The 23,372-nt window shown below is 33.5% G+C and overlaps 1 protein-coding gene across 1 annotated transcript in view; it reads left to right on the top strand.

Moving 5' to 3' along the window:
* Positions 1–22,103, top strand: part of STK17B (serine/threonine kinase 17b) — a 28,839-nt gene extending 6,736 nt beyond the window's left edge. The window contains exons 2-8 of the mRNA XM_090282057.1: positions 3,832–3,997; positions 9,137–9,349; positions 13,922–14,066; positions 15,208–15,334; positions 16,870–16,918; positions 18,097–18,276; positions 19,724–22,103. Coding sequence (XP_090138183.1) covers positions 3,876–3,997; positions 9,137–9,349; positions 13,922–14,066; positions 15,208–15,334; positions 16,870–16,918; positions 18,097–18,276; positions 19,724–20,006 — 1,119 coding nt within the window. The 5' untranslated portion in view covers positions 3,832–3,875 and the 3' untranslated portion in view covers positions 20,007–22,103. The remainder of the gene's footprint in view (positions 1–3,831; positions 3,998–9,136; positions 9,350–13,921; positions 14,067–15,207; positions 15,335–16,869; positions 16,919–18,096; positions 18,277–19,723) is intronic.
* Positions 22,104–23,372: the final 1,269 nt, after the last annotated feature.

Genomic DNA, 23,372 nt, shown 5'->3' with positions numbered 1-23,372 from the left:
AGAGGTATTTATTGATTTTTGTTGATTATTAAAATAGTACCTTCTTAGTGTAGGTAACTCAAACACAAGAAAGTATAAATACTGCCATAATCACACCACCCAAAGATACCACTGTTAACATTTTGCCATCGTTTTCCAGTTTTTTCTCCTACTTTTATATTTTCCCACAAAATTATTATATTGTATGTAAAGTTTTATATCTTCCTTTTTCATTTAATAATTTGAGTTTAAAAGATTCTTTGAAAGCACAGTTTTTGAGTTAATATCCTATTATTTAGGTGTACTTAACCATTTTCCTATTGTTGGACTTTGGGGTTCATTCATTCCACAGGTTTTTTATTTTTTATTTTTCACTTTTATAAACTTCGTTGAACAAACACTTGTAAGTACATGTAAGACCCATATTGACATTTTTGAAACTTGAGAGCAGAAAATACTTACTTGTAAAATATATCTTAGTTCTACTAGAGTTCTTATGAATAGATCATTTTGTAAGTGATACATTTCAACATGAGATAAACATCTTAGGTTCTAGAATCTAGATGAGGTAAACATCTTAGACTCAGGAACCTACACTCTGTTTCTATAATTGAACTTGGTATGTTCTTGTTCTCATATTTCCCATGTCCTGATTGATGAACAATGTTCGAATGTAGCCCAATTTGTATCCATGATACAGGTACATCTCTTATTTATGTATGTATAACATAACTGTGATCATAAGCATGTATATTAATATACCTTTGATTATTTTTATTTTTTTCAATTAAAGTTTACATTCAGTATTATTTTCTATTAGTTTCAGGTATATAGCATAGTGGTTAGACAATCATAAAGTGCTTTACAAGTGCTTCCCCCAATATTTTCAGTACTCACTTGGCACCATACATAGTTACTAAAATATTATTGACTACATTCCCCATGCTGTACTTTATATCCCCGATACTATTCTGTAACTACCAATGTGTACTTAGTCCCTTCATCTTTTTCATCCAGTCCCCCAACCCCCCTCCCCTCTGGCAGCCATCAGTCTGTTCTTCTATCTTGGAATCTGTTTCAATTTTGTGTCTTTATTTATATTGTTCTTTAGATTCCACAGTCTTAAATTTAGGGAAAAAAATCATAAAAACACAAAGATGACCTGAAAAAAGAGTAGATTGGACGTAAAAATTGGTTACTGTTTTGTTTTGTTTTGTTTTTAATGGAGTATGTGACTAATGAAACTTGGTACCATCAGAACTAAGAAAGTACACAAGTTATTTATTAAAACAGAATTAAAAAGACAGAATTTTAAAAGAGCTGACTTTAAGCTAACCTGGGGTGAAAGTCTTTGTATATGGAAACAGGGTGCTAAACAATAGCAAGGGACTTCATTGAGAGTGTCTTTGGGTAAAATATTAACGATATTTATGTATTGGACAATCATGATACAGACTCATGACTAGCATCGTACCAGTGTCATTCTACAGGAGTTTATCATACTTTATTTTTTAAATTTAATCTTTGTTGCATTTTTTTCCAATTACCATTTAGTCTCTTTTATACCCCCTCCCCCCAGCAATCACCACACTGTTGCCCATGGCCATGAGCCCTTTTAATTTTTAATCTTTAGACCTCTGCAAGGCAGATTCTGTTTTATCTTCCATACTTTAGAGGCAGCAGGATTGAAACATTCCTCACTAGCAATCAGAGAAATATAAAGTAAATTACAAAATTCCAGTTTACCTTCATCACACTAGACTAACCAAAATTAAAAGTCCAAATGGGGCAGATGTTGACAAGGAGATGAAAAGCCGTCCCATGCAGTGGTAGTGGGAATGTAAACTGGGGATGAAAAGAAGGGACCAACTGCAACTGTGTCTATGATGTCTTAATTATTTTTAAACACAATATGACAAAGTAATAAGGTTGAAAAAGCAAGTGTTTATTTTGACATTTATTTGAAATATTTCTCTCTTATTTTTAAAAGAAATCGTATTAAAGTAGTTTACTAGGCAGCCATAGTAAAGTATTTCAGATTGGGTGATTTAAGCAACATAAATTTATTGTCTCAAGAATTCTGGAGAATAGAGGTTTGAGATCAGTGAAGACAGGGTCTGTGTCTCTGATGCCTTTCTCTTTGGTGTGGAGTGGCGTTCTCCCTGCGTCTTCACATGTTCTTCCCTCTGTGTATTCCTGTGATCTAACTTTTTTTTTGTAAGGACACCATTCCTGTTGGATTAGGGCCCACCCTAATCATCTTACTTTTTATTTTAATTACCTTTTTAAAGGCCCTGTCTCCAAATGCAGTCACTTTCTGAGGTACTGGGGGTTAGGATTTCAGCATATGAATTTCGAGGGGAGCACAATTCAGTCCATAACAGTAATAAAGTTAAATAATTTAGTGAAGATCTCATAGCTGGTAGGATGGATAAATGGGATTCAGACCCATATGTGATTCAGTCCCAATGTTATTTCAGAATGCTACACTGCTACCCTTAGATTACTAGAGATGTACCCCTAAACTAATTAGGTCTTTGTTTTCCCCCAAACCAAGAGAGTTAGAGAGAAAAAAATTCAAACTTCAGAATAAAGCTGAGAAAACAGAAGCTGAAAGCAGTGAACTCAATCACACTGCGTATTTAAGTTGAATTTAGTTCACATTTGTATTTAGGAAGGTAAAGAAACATGTTGTACATGTCAAGTAGGAAATACGGAGAGCAAAAATCTGGCAGAGAAAGAACAAAAGCCTGGGGGGGTTCTTATAAGAGGGCGTTATAAGAATAATACTGGATGATTTATTAGACAGACATAGTAGAAAGTGAGAAGTATCTAAAATATATAATCTATTGTAATATGAACTAGTAGTCTTGATGTTAAAACTGAATACATGTAAATATCACAAAGTTTGCGATCAGTATGAGCTTCAGATATATATCAGAACTCTAGAATACGCCCTTCTGTATGTCAATCACTCATCTAACAAAATTACAGAACTCTTCATACATGGCAGGCTCTGTACTTGGTTCTGCCAGAAGAAAGAGATTATGAAAGTTTCTGAATTTAGTATTGAAATGTAGACAGCCTGTGAAACAAACTCTGTTTCTTGTAGTCTTTCAGATGTCAGTAATATGACTTACAGAAAGTGAATTCACACTCGATTTGGCCATGTGAAATCAAATTTAAAAAAAATAATTTTTACTTTGCTATGATAAATTGTCTTGTGAAGATGTAGCTTTAGAGCAGCGGTTCTCAACCTGTGGGTCGCAACCCCTTTGGGGGTCGAACAACCCTTTCACAGGGGTTGCCTAAGACCATCGGAAAACACATATATAATTACATATTGTTTTTGTGATTAATCACTATGCTTTAATTATGTTCAATTTGTAGCAATGAATATAAATCCTGCATATCAGATATTTTTACATTACAATTCATAACATTAGCAAAATTATAGTTATGAAGTAGCAACAAAAATAATTTTGTGGTTGGGGTCACCACAACATGAGGAACTGTATGAAAGGGTCGCAGCATTAGGAAGGTTGAGAACCACTGCTGTAGAGGATGAGCATTTAATTTTTATTATAACTGTTTTAGGAGAATTTTACAGATTTTTTACAGTAGTTTTATTCTGAATGAAGTCAGTAACTTCATTCAAGTACCATAGAGGTGATAGCTAAGTTTATGTGGGTGCATCTTTTTTCTTGTGGGTAGAATGTGCTCTTTAAATCTTTTCAGTTGTATCTTACAGCTATATTTGGAGCTGATAATGTAATGAACATTCTGTCTAATATTTTTATTTTTCTTACTACATTTAAGTTATACCCTCTATCTTCTCTTTTTTTTAAATAGGTAAAAATAAGTGACTAAAGAAACATATCGGGAAGTCATCTAAGATGTCGAGAAGAAGATTTGATTGCCGAACTATTTCAGGCTTGCTAACTACAGCTCCTCAAACTCCAATAAAAATGGAAAACTTTAATAATGTTTATACACTGACGTCTAAAGAGCTAGGAAGGTAAGGAAATTTTATGTGTGTGTGCTGTTTAAATTCACATTTTACATAAATTCACAATTTATATAAAATTCAATCATTATTTAACAATGATTAGAAAGAAAAGTCATCATCATTTCTGCTGTTACTATACAGGGTCTAGTCTTAACTTACTAGAGGGTTAGGGAGCTATTAGGATATGTGGTACATCCCACCTAACTTTAGAGCCCCTGGATTCTTTAAAAGTTACAGTTTTAAAAAGCTTTCAGAATGGTTTTTAAAAATTGTTTAGTTCTAAATCTATAATTATTTCTCTTTGCACTCTAACAGGAAAGCATAAGTTTTCTCTTAGTTACCTATATCTCACATGGAATAGTTACAGAATCTTTGCTTTGGAAGGATTTGGTAGTCAGTGGTCTTCTGACATAAGTTTTTATGCAGTGCAGCAGCAGTCTTGCTATAATTTTCCTGACAAGCTATTTACTCAGCCTCAACTTAAACACCTCAGTCATGGGGAACTCACTATCTCAGAATGTGTGTGTTCCATTTTGTGGGCACTTCTTAGCCAAAGCAAGTTCTGTTTTCTGTTCTTGTTAACCTCTACCCAATAGACATAGTTCTTCTCTTGTAGCTTCATATAATGTCCATGTGAAAATCCTTCAGAGATTTGAATATAGCTAGACATTGCCGGTTTCCTTAAATGCTCATCTTAGGGCCTGACTTCCAGATAACCTTCCCTGATCCAGTAACCCTCTTCTGAATCTCACTGTATTTTTTATTGTCAGTCTTAAAATAAGGAGGCTTAGCGTGGATGTAGTATTGTCAATATCTTACCATCTACAGTATAACAAAACTTTATTTGAGGTAGCATAAGACTCCATTAGGGATTTTCTTTCTTTCTTTTTTAACAGCTATGTCAAATATATGTCATATGGCATCCTTTAGTATATTGTCAGAACAGATTAAGCTGAAGTCAGCTGACCTGTTTTTACTCTGAACCTAAAGTTGTCTAAAGTTTTGTGATCTACTTAGTTGTGTTATTTCCTTTTCTTTAAGATGAGAGGATTGGCTAGATGTCTCTAATTTTCCTTCTGTTGTAAAAATATATGGAAACTGAGCAGGTAACTGAATATGTCTTGAAAAGTACACACAATAAAGTGCATTCTTTTCTATTTTTCTAAATTACTATTTGGTGAGTAAATGTACATACATTTATTAAATTAACTTTGTAAAATATAAGGTGTTATGGGAGCTAGAAAGTCTGTAAAACATTTTTTTCTTTGAGGGTTTTAGAGAAGTTAAACTTTGTAGAGGATAATATTAATAATTCTAAATTGTTTTACAAATAAGAGGCTATTATATAAATGATAAACTGGAATCAGATGTAATTTTTAACACTTTAGAGGAAAAACTTGTTGGAATCTGATTAAAACATTCAGATTTCTAATATTTCATTTTCTAATATCTTTATAAAAGATACCGAACATTTTTCTTTTAATTGATATGGGCTACTGAGTCACATGGTAAATATGAATATATCTAATTAGTAAACCTTGGTCAATTAGAAATCATGACCTTTCATCTGCCAAGAACTTGCTTGGTATTAACCATTAGGATCATAATCTTGTTTCTCCTGAGGCTTGTACATTTTTGATGTATATAAAATTATAATTCTGGCATGTAGTGAACTACTTTGTTATCTTTCTAAATCAATTACTTTTCATTAATTTTAAGATGTTTGTGTTTTAGAATTTATTTTCATTTAGCAAACTAAAATAACATGTAAAAGCTAACAGTTCATTTTTGACTATTCTCAGAACTCTTTGTTTTGTTCCTGTTTTTTAACATGTTGGGTAAGTTTTTTCTACCCTTCCCCCAACTGAGGCAAGATTTCATAGGCCTTCTGTGGTCAGAAGGGTGAGGCCAATGCAGAAATAAACGTCAGCTTCCTTTGTGGCTTACCCTCCCCCACCGCCTTTCACATTTTATTGTCTATTCTAGAATGCAGAAGGGTAACTACTAGACCTTTTCACTGCTGGGAAATCGAGTCAGATTCACCTTTTTAGGGCACAAACTAATTAATATGTATTGTTAAAGGTTTAAAAAGAATTTTTAATTCTATTTTAATATAGGAGCATTATGTATTGAAGTTTATTTTTGATACTGCTAAACCACAATTATCATTTTAGGATAGAAAACAAATACTTGGTTTTTTTCTAAGTTATTTGATAAATACTACCCATTTAATATTCTGTAAATGAATATATATGTAAAATTTTATTGGCATTTCAAGTAAGCTTTAAAAATATACATGCTTTAAGTATAGGATTTAACTTAACTCTGAATTCATTCAACAGATATTTTAGTTTCTATTATGTGTTAGCAAAGTGTAGATTTTATAATTACTGTAGTAATAGGACATACAGGATCTCTTCCTTCATGGGTCTTTTCCTTAGTGGTGAACATTGACAAATAATTATTCAAAATCATTTGGTCACTTTGTCCTGGATTAATGAGAACTAAAGTTATTTAAGAAAGCATCTTTAGAATACCTGAAACAATTAGATACAAAGAGTTATTATTTAATTTTGCCCTTTGTTTCTGAGAAAGTCTTGGCTTGTAGATATGTTTATAAAGTTACAGCTGAATTAAATTGTCAGAATTCGTGCTGTCAGTTGTGTGAGCAGTTTTCTTGGCCTACTATTTTCTGTTCCCTAAATTTTACAAAGTGGATTTCTTCATAAAATTTCTAATTTCCTTTCTGTTTTAGACATATTTTTGCTTTTCTATCTAAGAAAAAATTGGCAGAAATGAGTTACACTTCTTAAAAAAAAACTATCTTAAAGGAACGAATTGTTTTGTGATGTTTTAGAACAGAAAGCTAGGAATTCACATCCCACAGTTTAATTCTTGGCACTCCCGTTCCATATATGACTTTCCATGAATCATTTAATCTTAGTCTGACTCAGTTTATTCAGTATAAATTCTATAAAACACAAGAGGTTTGAATATAAAGTTAAGGGAATGACTAACTTTGTATGTGCTAATTGAAATGCAGCGATTTGTATTTTGCATACAGTTAGAAAATATCTTGTAGTTAAAATTAAACATCCTCAAATAATAAATTAAAAGTCCTTTGAACGAATCAGGTTTGTGCATGCAGATTTATTGTTGATGTATGTTTTGATAAATGTAGAAGTCAAAGTATAGCTTGGTCACTTTTTTGGCCTTAGTAGCTGTAATTCTTCAGCTTGATTTCCAGTGTATTTCTCATTGGCACCAATTCAGAGGAAATTTGGGAAATAAAGAATAGGAATCTTTGTCATCCTGGTGCTTGAGGATAGTAAGAAAAATTGAGTCAAGCAATATATTTTGTCCCCCACCCCAAATTTAAATATCAAATATATTAATGAGCTTCCTTGTGAATTACCTGATATACTATGTTAGAAACATATTCTAAGGGAAATTGAGACAAGAGGAGGGCTGAAACAGAGCTTACTCTCTGAGGATCCTTTATTTATACTTGATTAGATAGTATCCAAGACCCTGGCTGGTTTAGCTCAGTGGATTGAGCGTCGGCCTGCGAGCTAAGTGTCACTGGTTCGATCTTCCAGTCAGGGTACATCAGAGAAGGAAAACTCTGACTCCAAAAAACCTCCGCTGCCTTGCGGCATACCTCTTCAGGGGAAAGGCTAAGGGAGTAAACCCCGACAGAAAATCCGGAGCCGGAGTCCCTAAGGCGGTTTGACGTTGTAGTCAACACCGGCAACTCCTGCTGCGCACCTGAACCCAAGCTGTATCGACTCCGTCTTTCCCTTGGACCCTTCAGCTGCGAAGAGAGGGGGGGTCTGCTGCATGGGCAACAGCAGACCCTCCATATTACCCTGCCCAGGCTCTGTAGCTTCAGCGTCATCACAAGATGTCGATTCAACACAGGAGGAGACAGATACCATGTCACTCCCGAGTCGGACGGCACAGCCATTCTCGGCGGTGCAGATAGACTCTTAAGAAGCTACACCATCGTCTCTCGAGACGGACGGCTGCCGACGACGACGACGAGACGAGATAGTATCCAGTGCGTTAAGTTGAGCCTTAGGGTAGAGGTTCTTAATTTTGTATTCCCTGTACTCAGGCTTAGGTGTATGAATGGGCTTTGAAATCTGAAAAGCCACTGGAATTGTATGTAAATCTTTCTACCTAAGGGCATGTGTATATTTTTTTCTGGGTAGGCAGTTAATAGCTTTTATTAGTATCTTAAAATAGGGTTACTAAAAATAGCTTTAGCTCTTTGGGAACCTAGATTTTGGGCAGTACAGGCTGAGAATACACATTTGCCTATGTCTTTAAATTTTGGCTGAGATACTGAGCACTTCTGTTGGAAAGAGCTAAACACATACTTATTCCTAAAATGATATACATGAATAACGGGTGTGTTTGTACATAGCTGTTGATAACCATTTATTTTCTTAGCCGATGTTGAAGTGTCTTTAGGTACTCTCCACGGGGCGTATACATACACCTTTGATATCTGTTACAGGCTTCATAGACTGCTGAGCAATACTAAGAGATTTATTGGTAATACAACTGACATACTGTGATAGAAAGCTTCAAAGCTTATTAAAAGTGGTGTTGAAAGGCAAAGTGATGACACTAATAAAATTAAATGTCAAGTACCCATTTTTGCATTCGTCTTAATTTTTTGTATTTGAAGGAAAGCTATTTTGATTAGAGAGTTAAAGCTATTAAGGGTACGGTGTTTGGAAATAGACCAATATACATATCCTCTCTGGGGCCTGCAAAATAGAATAGCATTTACTAGATAGGATTGTTGTGATATTTAAACAACAATTTAAATGAAGAGTATGGCATGGAGCTGCCATACAAATGAGGTCTCCCTCTACAATGATAATGTATTGTATTGATACTGGAGAACAAATGTAATTGTGTCTTATCCTATTGTTACATTTGCCCTTTTCATTTTTGTGTGATAGTACTGTAAATTTTATGAAAGTATATGCAGCAGTTAAGAGAAAAAAGAAAAATTTCATGGCATGATTTTTTTAAAGGATTGACTTTAAATTTGAGGTAGAACAGCATCTGTGTTATACTAATATTGCTCTTTATGGAAAAGTTAAAATTGATTGTCCTTATTTTTTCCCCTAGAGGAAAATTTGCCGTGGTTAGACAGTGTATATCAAAATCTACTGGCCAAGAATATGCTGCAAAATTTCTAAAAAAGAGAAGAAGAGGACAGGATTGTCGAGCAGAGATTCTACATGAGATTGCCGTACTTGAATTGGCAAAGTCCTGTCCCCATGTGATTAATCTTCATGAAGTCTATGAAAATACAAGTGAAATCATTTTGGTATTGGAATAGTAAGTATACACTTCAATAAATTTAAAGTACCTATTAATTGGTGGGATAAGGTGACTTGACATGTCAAGAACAAGAATGATAGAAGTATGACAAGAACTTGTAAATAATCCTGTGATAAAATATTAGAGGAACATAGTTAATATTCAGATATTTCCACAATGCTAAATGTGCAGCCCCACAGACATTAAAATTAATTAAATAGCACAAAATAAACAAGTAACAACAAAATGGGGAATGTGGTGATAGGAATATATTTTAATTGCTAATGGAACAGAAATGTAATGAATTTTTTAGAAAACAATCTGATAGGCAGATAGTATTGAAATTATTTATATATTTTGTCCATCTACTTGATAAACACATCCAAGGAAAATGATAAATGAACTTGCATGAAGGTATGCCTAACACATTGCTTGTTAGTATGTGTGATGTGCAGAACACCCTGTTAGAAATTACAGCAATAAGAAACAAAATATATCTCTTCCCATAAGTCCGTGAAAGTTGAAAACACCCAAATATTCAACAGTTTGTCAGATGAGGGGAAGAGCATGGTTAAGCTAACTGGTTTGTTAACTGGTATGGTGACATGTGACTTTAAAATAGTGCCTGTATTGCAAGACAGTCTAACACATGTGTTTGAACATCTGCAACAATTAAAGAGATCAACTAAATTTATGTTTAGTATGTTTTCGGTTCTAATAGTCTTTTATAAAACAAATCTACTTTATAATAAACTAAAGAAATAAGTATTTGTTTTTAAAAATGCATAATAAATATAATTCTTTATAATTCTTTGTAATTCTTTTTAGTAAGCTGCATCACTGCTTTTTTGAGTTTAAAAGTAGAATTGACCTAATTTTATTATTCAGTTATCTTAAGGATGAAGAGGTTTATTCATATATTTTTTTAAAAACTAATATTTCTGTACCAGGAAAGTTGATTGCCTAGAATCAACTTGTAAATGAAAATGATTATTTTGCAAAATGAATTAGAATTGCAGAAGAGCCAAGAATGCTACCAATATGATTTTATTTTGTGTTTGCATTTGTGAGATATTTAAGCTGGCCTTTAAAAAGTTATCTACTGCTCTGGCTGGGTGGCTCAGTTGATTGAAGCGTTGTCCTGTATACCAAAAGGTTGTGGGTTTCACCCCTGGTTAGGGCACACACCTAGGTTGCAGGCTCCATCCCCAGTTGGGGCATGTACAGGAGGCAACCGATTGTTTTCTCTTTCTCTCTGCCTCCCCCTTCTGCCCCTTCCTCTTTCTCTGAAATCTAAAATCAATAAACATATCCTCCTGTTATCTCCTTGCACAACACCTGTATGTTTGACTATGTGGTAAGTAACTTACATTTTTCCAAAACAGAAATGAAATTCTAGGTTTGGAGGGTGAATATACAGAGGGGCATTTTCTACTTTCATAAAACCCTCTTTTTTGGTTCATCTAAATAGCAACAATGAAATGTATCAGAAGTTTTGACATATTATAACTTTTGTATTTTACAAAATTTTAAATCTACAGAGATGTTGAAAGAATAGTACAGTTAACATTCTGCTCTTCAGCCTGATGCACCATTTGCTGACATTTTGCCATACTAACTGAACCATTTGAAATTTGTGGGCATCTTGATATTTCTTCTTTATATGCCAAAGTATTTATCCAGTTTCTGCTAACTTCTGTAATCTGCTTCTTATGTTATCTGTTTTTTCTCTCCTCTTAAATCTTGCTCATTCCCTGTTTCCCATAGCTCCACTTATGTACCTCTTCTGTGGGAAAAATGGTAGTCCTACAACAGACACTGGTCAGTTTGCCAAAGAAAGAAAGAGACAAACAATCAGTGTTTGTTTGATCTTATTACTGAAATAAGGAAATAAAAAACCCCTAGAATACTTTTGATAGTTATAAAAGTAATAACCTGTATTGTGTAAATCATATGTAAACTATGTTTACCTTTATGGCATATTCCAGTATTTTTAAATTATTCTTATTTTTTTAGTCTATGCATATCTACCTTTAGAAACAAATTGTGATCTATTGGAAGGACTCTGTTATAACCCTGTTATTTCACTTTAAGAATATATTGTGTATACTTTTTTATATGTCTGGTATAGTGTCTCGAAAACTGAATTTTAATTTAGCAAAGACTGTTTAAAATTGCCTTTCTAATCAGAGTTCAGTAAGAAGCTCCAAATTCAGAAAGGCTGGATATTAGCTAGATAAGGAAAAAATGTTTGTTACTCATTATAATAATAGCTAGTAGTTATTGAATACCACGTGTCAGACACTGATGATCTGCTTTGATCCTTATAACATTTGTTGTACAGTAGTCCCTCTTTATATCGCGGCCTTACTGTATCACGGGATTTTTTTTTTTTAATTATATTTAGTTATTTATCGCGGATTTTTTGCTATATTGCAGGATTTTGCGGTACTGTATATGTATGTTTAAGAATATAAGTAGTGTTTATAAAAGTGGAAAAGGTTAATAAGGGATTGGGAATGGTTTATAAGTGTGTGGGAAGGGTTTATAGAGCCTTAGGATATATATAAATACTAAAATAAATGCAAGATTCCTACTTTGTGGATTTTCACCTATTGCAGGGGGGTCTAGAACATAATACCCATGATAAGTGAGGGAACACTGTATTCAGTATTTAATATGGCTTCTCTAACTTAATTCTTAAAATAACCCAGTGAAGTAGGCTCTATTTTTCATTATGTATCATTGTATTACAGGAGAAGAAACAGGCACATATGCTTACCATTGCATTAGTAATATTATCTGCAGCCTTTGCAGGAATATACAGAGTAGAGATCACTACAGTAAATTTTAAAGCAAACTAAATGTATCATACTCAGATGTCTTTACCATGATAAAGATAAACATGAAAGTTAATTTCTCATGAACTTTTGAGAAGTGCAGAGGTTTGGGGGAGTTGAAGTATGAAGTATACATGATCAGAGCTTTCACGTGTGTACCTCACCAGCTGTCCCACAATTTTCTTTGGAATATGCTAAACAAAATGTAAAGCAGCAAACCCCTGAGGCCTCTAACTGCTGGCACGCTCTGTATGGATGACTCAACTGCTGGTTACGTCAGCAGTGTGAAGGGTCAGTCCTGTGACTTTCAATGTGAGACTCAAATTTGTGACAATCACTTTTTTTTTTCTTTTCTCATGGGTCCTAATACATAATGACATGATCCTTCCTTTTGGCAGTCACTGAGATTTCTGAATTTCAGTTTTAGCTGCTCTGCAGAATGACTGCCCATTCCATCATTCATTCGTTCGTTCATTTGTTCATTCAACACACACACTAAACACCTTCTATGTGCCAAACACTGTTCTTGATGCCATGGATATAGCAGTGAACCAAAGAAATAAAAATAATAGTTTTTTCTAGAGTGAGTTAGTTCCTATTTTATCACATTGAATATGCTTTACTTGAGATATTCCCAAATATACCTTATAAATTTGATGACTAACCATCTAGATTTTTTTTCACATGATATTGAGACATTTTATCTTTTTTTTTTTTTTTTTTTTTAATTCTCTCCCTAGGATATGTATATTGATTTTAGAGAGAGAGGAATAGAGACAGACAGACAGAGAGAGAAAAAGAAACATGATGTGAGAGAGAAACATTGATAACGTGCCTCCTGTACATGCCCCCGCAACCGGGGATTGAACCCACAACCTAGGCATGTGCCCTGACTGGGGATCAAACCCAAAGCCTTTTTTTTTTTTTTTTTTTTTTTCAAAGCCTTTTGATATATGAGACAATGCTCCAATCAACTGAGCCACCAAGCCAGGGCTGGACATTTTATTTTATTTATTTAGATTTAGTGCTCAAAAAAAAACAAATCTTTTGTGTAAAATATCTCTTTTACAGGGGAAGCACAGATGAGTGACTGATCCTAAATTATATTGCTGTAAATAGCAGATACAGGGTTTAAACTTGCATCATTTGATCCCCAACGTCGGAATTGTTCACTATGCCTTTGTCAACATTCTTTGGCTGTTCAATTCTTGAAAAAAAAGATTTGGGTTCTGGCCCTATATATTCCTTGTGAAGCTGCCAGACAGGATATTGGTTAAGAATGTTGATTCTCACCCATCTTATACATATTCAGATTCTGGTCCCTCCATTTACTATGTGACCTTGTATAAGTTGCTTTATCCTCTTTGTACTTGTTTCTTCATCTGTAAAATGGGAATAATAACCACCTACCTCACTTGGTTGTCATGAGGATCAAAATAGATAATATTTATATTTACATATAAATGAATAAAATGGAGGGACAGAGCAAGCTGAGTTCCTAGTGTTAGCTATTATTTTCATTGCATAGTTAAGGCAGTTGTTATAAAATAATTAATTTTTTAATTAAATATTCAGGTATTAGTATCCAGAATTTTAAATATTGTTGTCATCTACTCCACTCCTTAAATGTGATATTAGAGAGACTAAAGTTTAGATGGCTATGTGTCTTTTACTTAACAAGTATACAATATTTAAAAGTGTCATATGTAGGTCATTGATTTTTCAAGTTTCTGTTTAAATTTTATTTCAGTGCTGCAGGTGGAGAAATTTTCAACTTGTGTTTACCTGAGCTGTCTGAAATGGTGTCTGAAAGTGACATTATCAGACTCATTAAACAAATACTTGAAGGAGTTTATTATCTACATCAGAATAACATTGTACACCTTGATTTAAAGGTAACGTAACATGTGATTTTAAGTAACATTACACCTCTGTTCCTTTTCTGCTCTTGGTTTGCACAATTGCAGCTTGGTGTTGACTGGAAACAGAGTCAGATCCTGCTGGTCTGGACGGCACCAAGAGTGCTTTTTGTTTACCTATCTGCCGCATGGACTTAATTTTGTGTTGGCAGAGAGGAGAAGCCTACATGTGTGAGCAGTTCACATTAATCACTGGACTCTTAGAAACCATCATTTCGCCATGATCTAAGCCTTAAATCATTCCACCCCATCTCACTCTTACACTCTGAATCTTCCTGTCTTATAAACAGCCTACCTCTAAAATACCCAATTCTGACCTCTATCTCTGAAGCTAACTTCCTACTAGTCCTCATTCCTTTGCTCCCTCATGCTCATTCATCTTTCTCTGGAGGCTTTCCGTCTTTTGGCTCCTCCCTTTTTCCCCCCTTACTCCCCCCAGATCATTTTGGCCCCTTTTCCGAGCCTTGTTACCACTTCAGCCTCTGGTTATTATCCTTTCTGCTTATCTTTCCTCCACAGCTACTCAAGGACCTTAAAATCTGAATCAATCTGTATCCTTTTTTTTTTTTTAATAACATTTGACATTCTCTTTTCTATGTAATCTCCTTTCCGTAGATTCTAGCATGATCTTACTGTCTAAACTACAATCTGGGAACTGTCAAACCCAGAACATCATCCTGTACTGAACCATTTTCTGTTTCTGCAAATGTGTGTCTTCTTTTGTGCTGTTCCCCAGAGCACCTTTCTAACTGGCATACTCCTATTTATCCTTTAAAATTCAGCTTAATCATTATCTCTAATGGCAAAGCCTTCTTGGACTTTCTTATGGGAAGAATTAAGTAGTCTTTATTACTGAGTAGTCTATATCTCATAATCAATTAATCAGTCTACCCATGCATCCATCTTTTTCCTCCAAACCAAGAATACTGTGAGTGTATTTTTTATCATTGAATGTATAGCTCCTCCTAAATGTAGTATAGTAAATGTTTGATGACTGACTTAGTGAAATACATAAGCAATAAGTTCTACTTAATTTACCTCTGATCTGAGACTAGTAGTCTTTTATTGCTCTCTATTACTGACCTTTGTTGTTGTTGTTGTTGTTGTGCTTTATTAGCCACAGAATATATTATTGAGCAGCATATACCCTCTTGGGGACATAAAAATTGTCGATTTTGGAATGTCTCGAAAAGTAGGAAATGCATGTGAACTTCGGGAAATCATGGGAACACCAGAATACTTAGGTAAGAGTTTCCTCTTATTTTTAATTTTGAAATTAACTGGTACCTCTGTATAAGTGTATTTTAGAGCATGTAATTCCAGGATATACTTGGTTCAAGTATTTTAGTGCATTGAAATTTGGTTATGACACATTTGAAAGTAAATATAAGATTATTGAAACATACACAACACTTCACAGGATGTTGGGCATATAAGTTCAAAAGTTTAATATTTGGGTAAAAGGGAAGTTAGGGAGCAGAAGAAAATGGAAAAAGAGGAGAACAGAATCAAGGGGCCCATTATTGCCTTTGAAGCCAGGCTGTTGGAATAGTTGTCACTTCTGCTTCTGTCCTGTCCCAGCTCTAAAGCTGTTTATAATACAAATATCTTCAACTTGCAGAAATTTTTAGAAGGACCCCTTGTTGTATTTTTTTGTTGCTGCTTTAAAATATGAAGTTTTGCCTTAGCTTCTAAAAGGATTTTGAAGAAGGGTGACAAAAAAATCCATGATTATATATCTAGTAATATTATACTACACCAACAAATTAGATTATGAAGATGCAAGATTTTTAAGCACCATATAAATTTAAAGTTTCTAAATGTATAGTAATAACCTTTTTGTACTCTTCGGTTTGCTTATATTGAAATCCCCATGCAGGCATGGAACTAAACAGAATAGGTGCTACTCAAGCTAGGCAGCTGACTTTCCCAAACCGAAAAACAAAGCAAATGACTAGCTTTTGAATGCTAATAGAGGCAGTAGTGTCCTAAAATGAATGATTGGAGTGATAAATAACATAACATAACATGGCTCACAGGAGTACATGAAAAGCTGGCGCAATGGCGTATGTGTCTCACGGCTTTATTAACAGAACTGTTAGGCTTTGGAAACTATTTTTCTTGGAGAAATTATGAAACCATACTGTGAAACAAAAAGGTTGTTATTCAAGCATAGATCCGAGTTTGTGCTCTACTAATCTGAAGTTTATGGTAATGTTTAGAAAGTACAGAGAATTTATTTTGTACTTTTAAAAACATTTTGGCAGGGGAGGAGATTCAAGAAATTCATTGCTTAGGAAATTAGGTTTGTGATAAAGAGGGATATTTAACCTATGTGAAAATCTAGGAAACATAATTTGCTCATAATATCGTTATAAAATGCAAACAATGCTATTTACCCTTAAAAAAAATAAATACAACTTAAATTAGTCTAATGAAATAGCCCAAACTAATACCTAACAGAGTAGTAAATAAAGTTTTAAGAAGATTCTAGCTTCTAACATTTTACTTCTTCATAATTATATTTTCTGAACTTAAGGAGTAAAAAAAAGTGTATATAGCTACCAGTTGCTCTAAGAACATATTGGTGCTTGTGAAGCTTGCTCAGTATTAGATATGTTTAAGTGTCCAATCACAGGATAATTAGTATGATGTTAAATTTCTGTCGCTCTTCTTTTAGTAGTTCTTTAAAATTAAATCCAGTTTTAATTTAATGTAAAGTAATTTTTATGTTTTTGAATTTGTCAGGATTGAATTTGAATTGTATTTTCTCTTTCAGCTCCAGAAATCCTGAATTACGATCCTATTACCACAGCAACAGATATGTGGTAAGCTTTTGTTAGTTACCTTAATGCCTTTATTTAAAGTTGGGTAGTATATATACTAGAGTTCTTTGATTCCAAATGTAAATAATAAGGTTTTCTTGAAAAGGTTTTACCCAACTGTCATTATCGTACCATAGGAAAACATTTACCTGTTCCTTCTTTTTAAGCAACACTTTGGCTCTGAGCCAAAGGTACAGAAATAAGTAGGAAAATCCCTTTTCTGGACAAAGACTCGATCTAGTAAAAGAACAAAATAGTTACAGTACTGTGCTACATGTTCTATCATAAGGATGAAATGCTATTTAATCAGCTTGGAGGAAGCATCAGACAGGCACCAGATGGAATACATCTGATCTAGGTCTAGAACAACTAAGGAGGTATTTACTAAGCAGAAAAACGAGGTTAGGTCAGTGCAGAAGTTCAGTTTTATGGGAGTATATCATAAACAATCTACTCTTATAAACTGTTGTGAGTTTTTGTGACTAGCACGAGAGAAGATCAGAGGGAGTAGAACTGGAATTGATAGTGGAACTTTAGTGGGGACCACTGTGGGGGTCCGACTCCACAGGCCAAGTGAAAGAGTTTAGACTAATTCTCTGTGTTTCATGGAGCTGTAATGGGTTTGCCAAGGAAAAATGGTCCTGTGCTAAATAAGTGGGTGAAATATATTGTATGTGTTGTCTGTTCATGGCTCCTGAGCACAGGACTTGTCATTAACATATTTAAGGCTCTGAAAAGTCTTACAGTGAAAAAAATATCTACCTACCCAACTTTGTGCTTAGCCAAACTTGCTGACTATTTGCACAAAAGCCCTGTGTATGTCTCCCAGATTATTACTATGTCATTGGACACTGTTTTGGAAATCCTACCCTTTGAGGAGTTCTGTGTACTTGGTAAGGACAGACTGTAGGGATAATTATATATATTTAATATATTATATGTATAATTATATAACACATGTGCATTCCCTTGCCTCCCTCCCACCCCATATTCTTTTTCTGTGAGGCAAACTTTGAGATAATTATTTTAGTTTTAATAATACAGGAACTTCTAAAAGCAATTTAAGTCTGTAGTTTAACTGTACAAGCTGAGGACAGCAATATGTTGAGTATCAATTTTATTTTATATAAATGTTTTAAGATTAACACATCTAAAATTCCCTCTTCTCTTGTGTTTTTCAGGAATATTGGTATAATAGCCTATATGTTGGTAACTCATACATCCCCATTTGTGGGAGAAGATAATCAGGAAACATACCTCAATATTTCCCAAGTTAATGTAGATTATTCAGAAGAAACTTTTTCATCAGTTTCACAGCTGGCTGCAGAGTTTATCCAGAGTCTTTTAGTAAAAAATCCAGAGTAAGTAATAGCATTAATTTTTTTTAAATACTATTACAAAATAAATAATATGTATATTAAGAAACATACGTTAAAAAACAGTATAAAATTATTAAAATATGATCGCAGGTAAAATGGGGAAGAGGTTGTATGACAAATCATTAAATAAAAAATTTGTAACTTCATACATGGAAAATATAAAATACACAACAGGAAATACGGAGTGAAGAGGAGATTTGGGTTATTTTTTCTCTCAACCTGCTTCTAACCCCTGAAATTCTCTAAAATAATTAGAAATAGAAGGTTTACAATACACATGGCTGATTATAAGATTTTGTTGTGAATGATTTGTAGTTAAATAATTATAGTTATGTAACAAGTGCAAATTACTGGTTATCAGAACTTTAAGGATCAGATGCTCTTTGACTGCTTACTTAAGTAGGGACTTGAAACTAGGGCTTAGGACTCAACTTCACCGGCAATTTCAAAGTGGTGGTGGGGGGTGTGAAAGCTGACCTTCCTTTTGTTTACCAGGATCTGCAGTATTGACTTTTAAATGGCCTGGGTGTACTTAATTCAGAAGCTGTGTTATAGTGCCTTGGGCTGGAAGTCTAGTTTTCTTGTCAGGTCTTTATCTCTAATAACTACTTAATTTCCTGAAGGAGGCAGTTTCCTTATCTGTTTAAGAAAAAAAACCTCATAGGTTTGTTAGTTATTTTATTGGCAAATGCCTGAATAAACTCACTGGCTATGTGGACTAGGTTATTTAGTAGTAATAGTAATAATACTATCTGTTTCTGCTTATGGGAAGTTTTCATTTTCTTAAATACTTTTTTACCTAGATTCTAAAATTTCTGTAATGAGCATATAATTCTTTTATAATCTGGAAAAAAAATGAACATAAAAACGAAGACTAAGGCAACATTTTAATGATAGTGGTGGTTGTGTGAAGGTTGGAGTTCTGAATAAAGATAGGTGTTTTTCTTACTTGTGAAGTATTGTGATATTTGACTATATTACTTTCATAATAGAAAACAAAATTTAAAACCTCAAAATGTTCAGTGTTAAACATTATCGAAGAGTAGCTTTTGTTTCTAAGATTTAGCGGTTATTGCTTTTTAATAACAAAATAATAATAGAAATTATAAATTACTTACATATATTTTTCTTCCAAGGGTCAATAAACCCAATACAATAATTTTACTAATTTTTATTTGTGAGGCTAACATACATTCTCAAGCTTTTCAATTAGTTTCATCTGTAAGCTTCATGATAAATTGAATTTTTAGTAACTGTCAGAATTAAACAAATTTCTAGTACTTCAGTTTTCCTATTATTCCCTTCTATACTATGAGTATATGTTATTTTCATAATTAATAAAACATAACTTGATGATACTTTGAACTACAAACATTTCCAACTTAATTTTATTAAGTTCTCAATTTTTCTTTGGTGTTTTCTTTCAAAGGAAAAGACCAACAGCAGAAACCTGCCTTTCTCATTCTTGGCTACAGCAATGGGACTTTGGAAATTTGTTTCACCCTGAAGAAACTTCCAGTTTCTCTCAAAGTCAGGATCATACAACAAGGTCCTCAGAAGACAAGACTTCAAAATCTTCTTGTAATGGCACCTGTAGTGATCGAGAAGACAAAGAGAATATCCCAGAGGATAGCAGTATGGTTTCCAAAAGATTTCGCTTTGATGACTCATTACCCAATCCCCATGAACTTGTTTCAGATGTGCTCTGTTAGCACTTCTCTCTTTGACTCATTTGGACTGAATTTGAAATTGGAAATCCACTCCAGTGTGTGATGGTGGTTTATAGCTTTATATATGGCTTGTTTATATTGTAAATGCACTTCTGCATAGAAAAATTTAGGAATTGTTTTAATGTTAAATTCTAGTTACTAGCATAATTTCATTTCTTATGCTGAGATACCAACTATGCAGAGAAGAAAATATTTAAATATATGACCAAAAATAAAAGTGTACATGTGAGTTTACATGTTATTGGAAGAATTCAAGTTCAAATGGGTTTATCAAAATGTTCTATGTGTCAGGAAAAAAAGGGATTTGAGTTATATTACGGTTGATGTAAACAAAACAAAATGAAGACATTTGAGCTTAATAGGTTTTCTAAGGTAAGTCCTATCTATCTATACCATGCCTCTGTTGAGAAAAAAATTTTAGGATAATACTCTCAAGCAAGAATATAAATACAATTTTATAAATGTTCAAGAGCTCTTTTACATTTGAAAATGTTTTTTGATCACAAATATTTTGAAACTACATAAGATTTCTATTATATGTGGTCTGCTGTGAGATAGGTCTTTTAACTAGAGTGAAGGGGGAGTTAGACACCTGACTAGGGATGTTCTATTCAAGTTAGAGCAGAGAAAAGAGTAGCGTGGCATTTTTTAAACTCAAATGTCTTTTGCCCATCTCAGTGTTCTTCAGATGTAATACGGTCTGAGAGATATAGAGGATTTTCATCCTCCAGAGCTTCTGGAGTAGAATACTTAGGTAAAACTGAGTGTGCTCCATTTTTAGTCGGTCAAACATATTTACTGAGTGTAGAAGAAAATGCTGACAGACTTAGGCAACTTACAGAATTTTAGATGTCTTCTAAATCTTGAAATACAAGCCAGTCAGTCATTCGGAGTTCTAAAAGGATGCATAAAAAAATCACAGTACCAGGAGAACTATTAACACAGTGCCAGAGTCAGCAAGCTGTGTGTGAACATAAACACAATGACATCAAGCTCTTCTGAAGTTCTTGTATAAAATTCCTAGGGACGTGTGGCTCAGCAGGCGGCTCTCTGCAGAGTGGCCTCCAATGGTCTTTTGCTGGGACCAGTGCAAGTAAGAGTTTGGGGACCGCGTAATGTTTGATAAGTGGCCAATGACTGTGTTCAGTCCTAATATGGGGAAATTTACTCCTTCTGGAATAATCTTTGGTGACTTTCTACCTGGTGACTATTAAAAAGTCTGTTATATTTTCACATTAACATAATTGTAATCTCACGACCATGTTACTATAGCAAAAGATATTTTTAGACTCAAAAAAATCTTTGCGTTTCCCCCTTTGAATTATGTATTACTTTAAAACCTTTAATTTGTTGAAATTTGGTGAGACTCCAGGTAACCTAAAATTGTTTTTAATAACCATCAGCTCACTTTATCTGGTTCAGTGGTCAGTTCCTTTTACATCTCCAGCATTTTTTGAAGGAAAGTTGTTTCTATTTGTGTTTGTGTGCACATGTGTATATGTGTAGGTATATGTATGTATGTATAGATAGATAAAATACAGTCTTTAGACAGCTTTCTCTTAGACATTCTTCACTATATTGTGCTCAACTCAGGTGCCAAAGGAGCTCTTGTCTTATATGAATATATGTTTAAATTCTCTAAGGAGTAGTTTGTTAGGTCTATAAACAGAAGCTAAATTGGGTTCTTGTATATGGAAAACTGATGAGTTTTATCTAAATTGTTGATTGTCCATTTATTTGCCTTCAGTATTAAACTTGTGCAGGTAAAGCTTAGAAAGTCATTGGAGAAAGAGGAAATTATTCTTTTACAAAAGGCTATATTATGTATTTAAATTTCTAGAGGAATTAGCTATACTAAAAAAATCAAAACATGTTGGAAATTTGAATTATAAGCTAATTCTTAGAAAATATTTTATACCAGCTTTCTTAGGACTTAAAATAGTTTATATACTTGCTCTTAGTTAATAAGACTACACAGAGTTGTGAGTTTCCAGACCTTTTTTCCTAACAATTTTTATTGTAAAAATGCAACTAGTGGTTGCACAAACGGTATAAAAATTCTTTTTTTTTTTTTCATGAGGGTGAATTTAAATATTTTCACTGATTGAAATGTGAAAATAAAGTAAACCAATCTTTAGAGAAAACTTATTAGCAAATGACTCAATTCATATACTTTTTCCTCCAGGACTGAAAGCAGATGTCTACCAAAAGTAGATGATGTATCTCACTAAAGCAGGAATCTAGAGAGCCCTACTGAAGTGAATAGATGTCTGTAACATCTAAACACGTCGGAAGATAAATGTTAAATTGGAATGAACTTATAAAATTTAATTTGCTTTTTGGGTAGGATACCTAGATAGATGAGATTGAAAAATAGAAGTATAGATGACAGTTACAATTGTCATTTTAATTTTTTTCCCTCACACAAAGTTAGTCTAACTCTTGAATAGTAAAATTACAATGGCACTTTAAAGAAATCAAGCAGCAGCTGTTCTTCAGTTGTAATGAGATAAGGTGCCTTTGCCATGATATAAATCAGCACATTGCTCCCTTTATCAAGAAAGTCTTGATATAAAAAAAAAAGTCAGCTGATTAGTGATATAATTGATTTTCATCCAGTACAAGCTTGCTCTTTCATTTTAGATTGGTTGCAAATAGTTCATGGGCCATACTTTGAATAGCCTTGCTCTAAGCAACATTTCTAAATGTTGATATTTTAAAACTGTTTACATTTCTTCTGTTTATTTTTGAATTTTCAGTTTGACTTAGAAACATCCTTATTCACTGTTGTGTAAACAATTATACTTTAATTTCAAATTGTATTAAAATTAAGTTATTCAGCTAACTATTTAGGAAGTTATCATCTTATAATTTGATGAAAGTTTTAAAAACTTTGAACTCTTAATTGTAAATTTCACACAAGTTACAACTGCCCTCCATCTTAGCTTTCATTAAATAATCATGTTGTTTAAGGCATTGAATAACATTGTTATGAACCCTTCAGTAAAAGAAAAACAAAAAACTGTTACATCAACTTGATGATCCTTTTGGTTCAAAATTATAATGCACTTTTTTACGTTTATGGTTGTCTTTTGTTTTAAACTATTTCTAAATATGTTAAGAGCAAACTTTGCTGGAGGTTCTAGCCTTTGACCACGTCACCTTTGAACTTTCTTTGCAGTACAGATATGTTTTTAGATCTTGTCTGTTGGAAAAGTCACATAAATTTGTAAACAAGGTCTATTCTCTGGTGATAATAGATACATTAAGAAAATGTCAGTGTACTACTTGTTGCATAAAGATGAATAAGGAATTCTAATTCACCACAAGTGGTTGAAGTGTTTATGG

The sequence above is a fragment of the Furipterus horrens genome, unplaced genomic scaffold, assembly GCF_987537825.1.
Source record: "Furipterus horrens unplaced genomic scaffold, mFurHor1.1.pri manual_scaffold_1, whole genome shotgun sequence".
Taxonomy (NCBI): domain Eukaryota; kingdom Metazoa; phylum Chordata; class Mammalia; order Chiroptera; family Furipteridae; genus Furipterus; species Furipterus horrens.
This window is presented reverse-complemented; position numbering and strand designations above follow the sequence as displayed.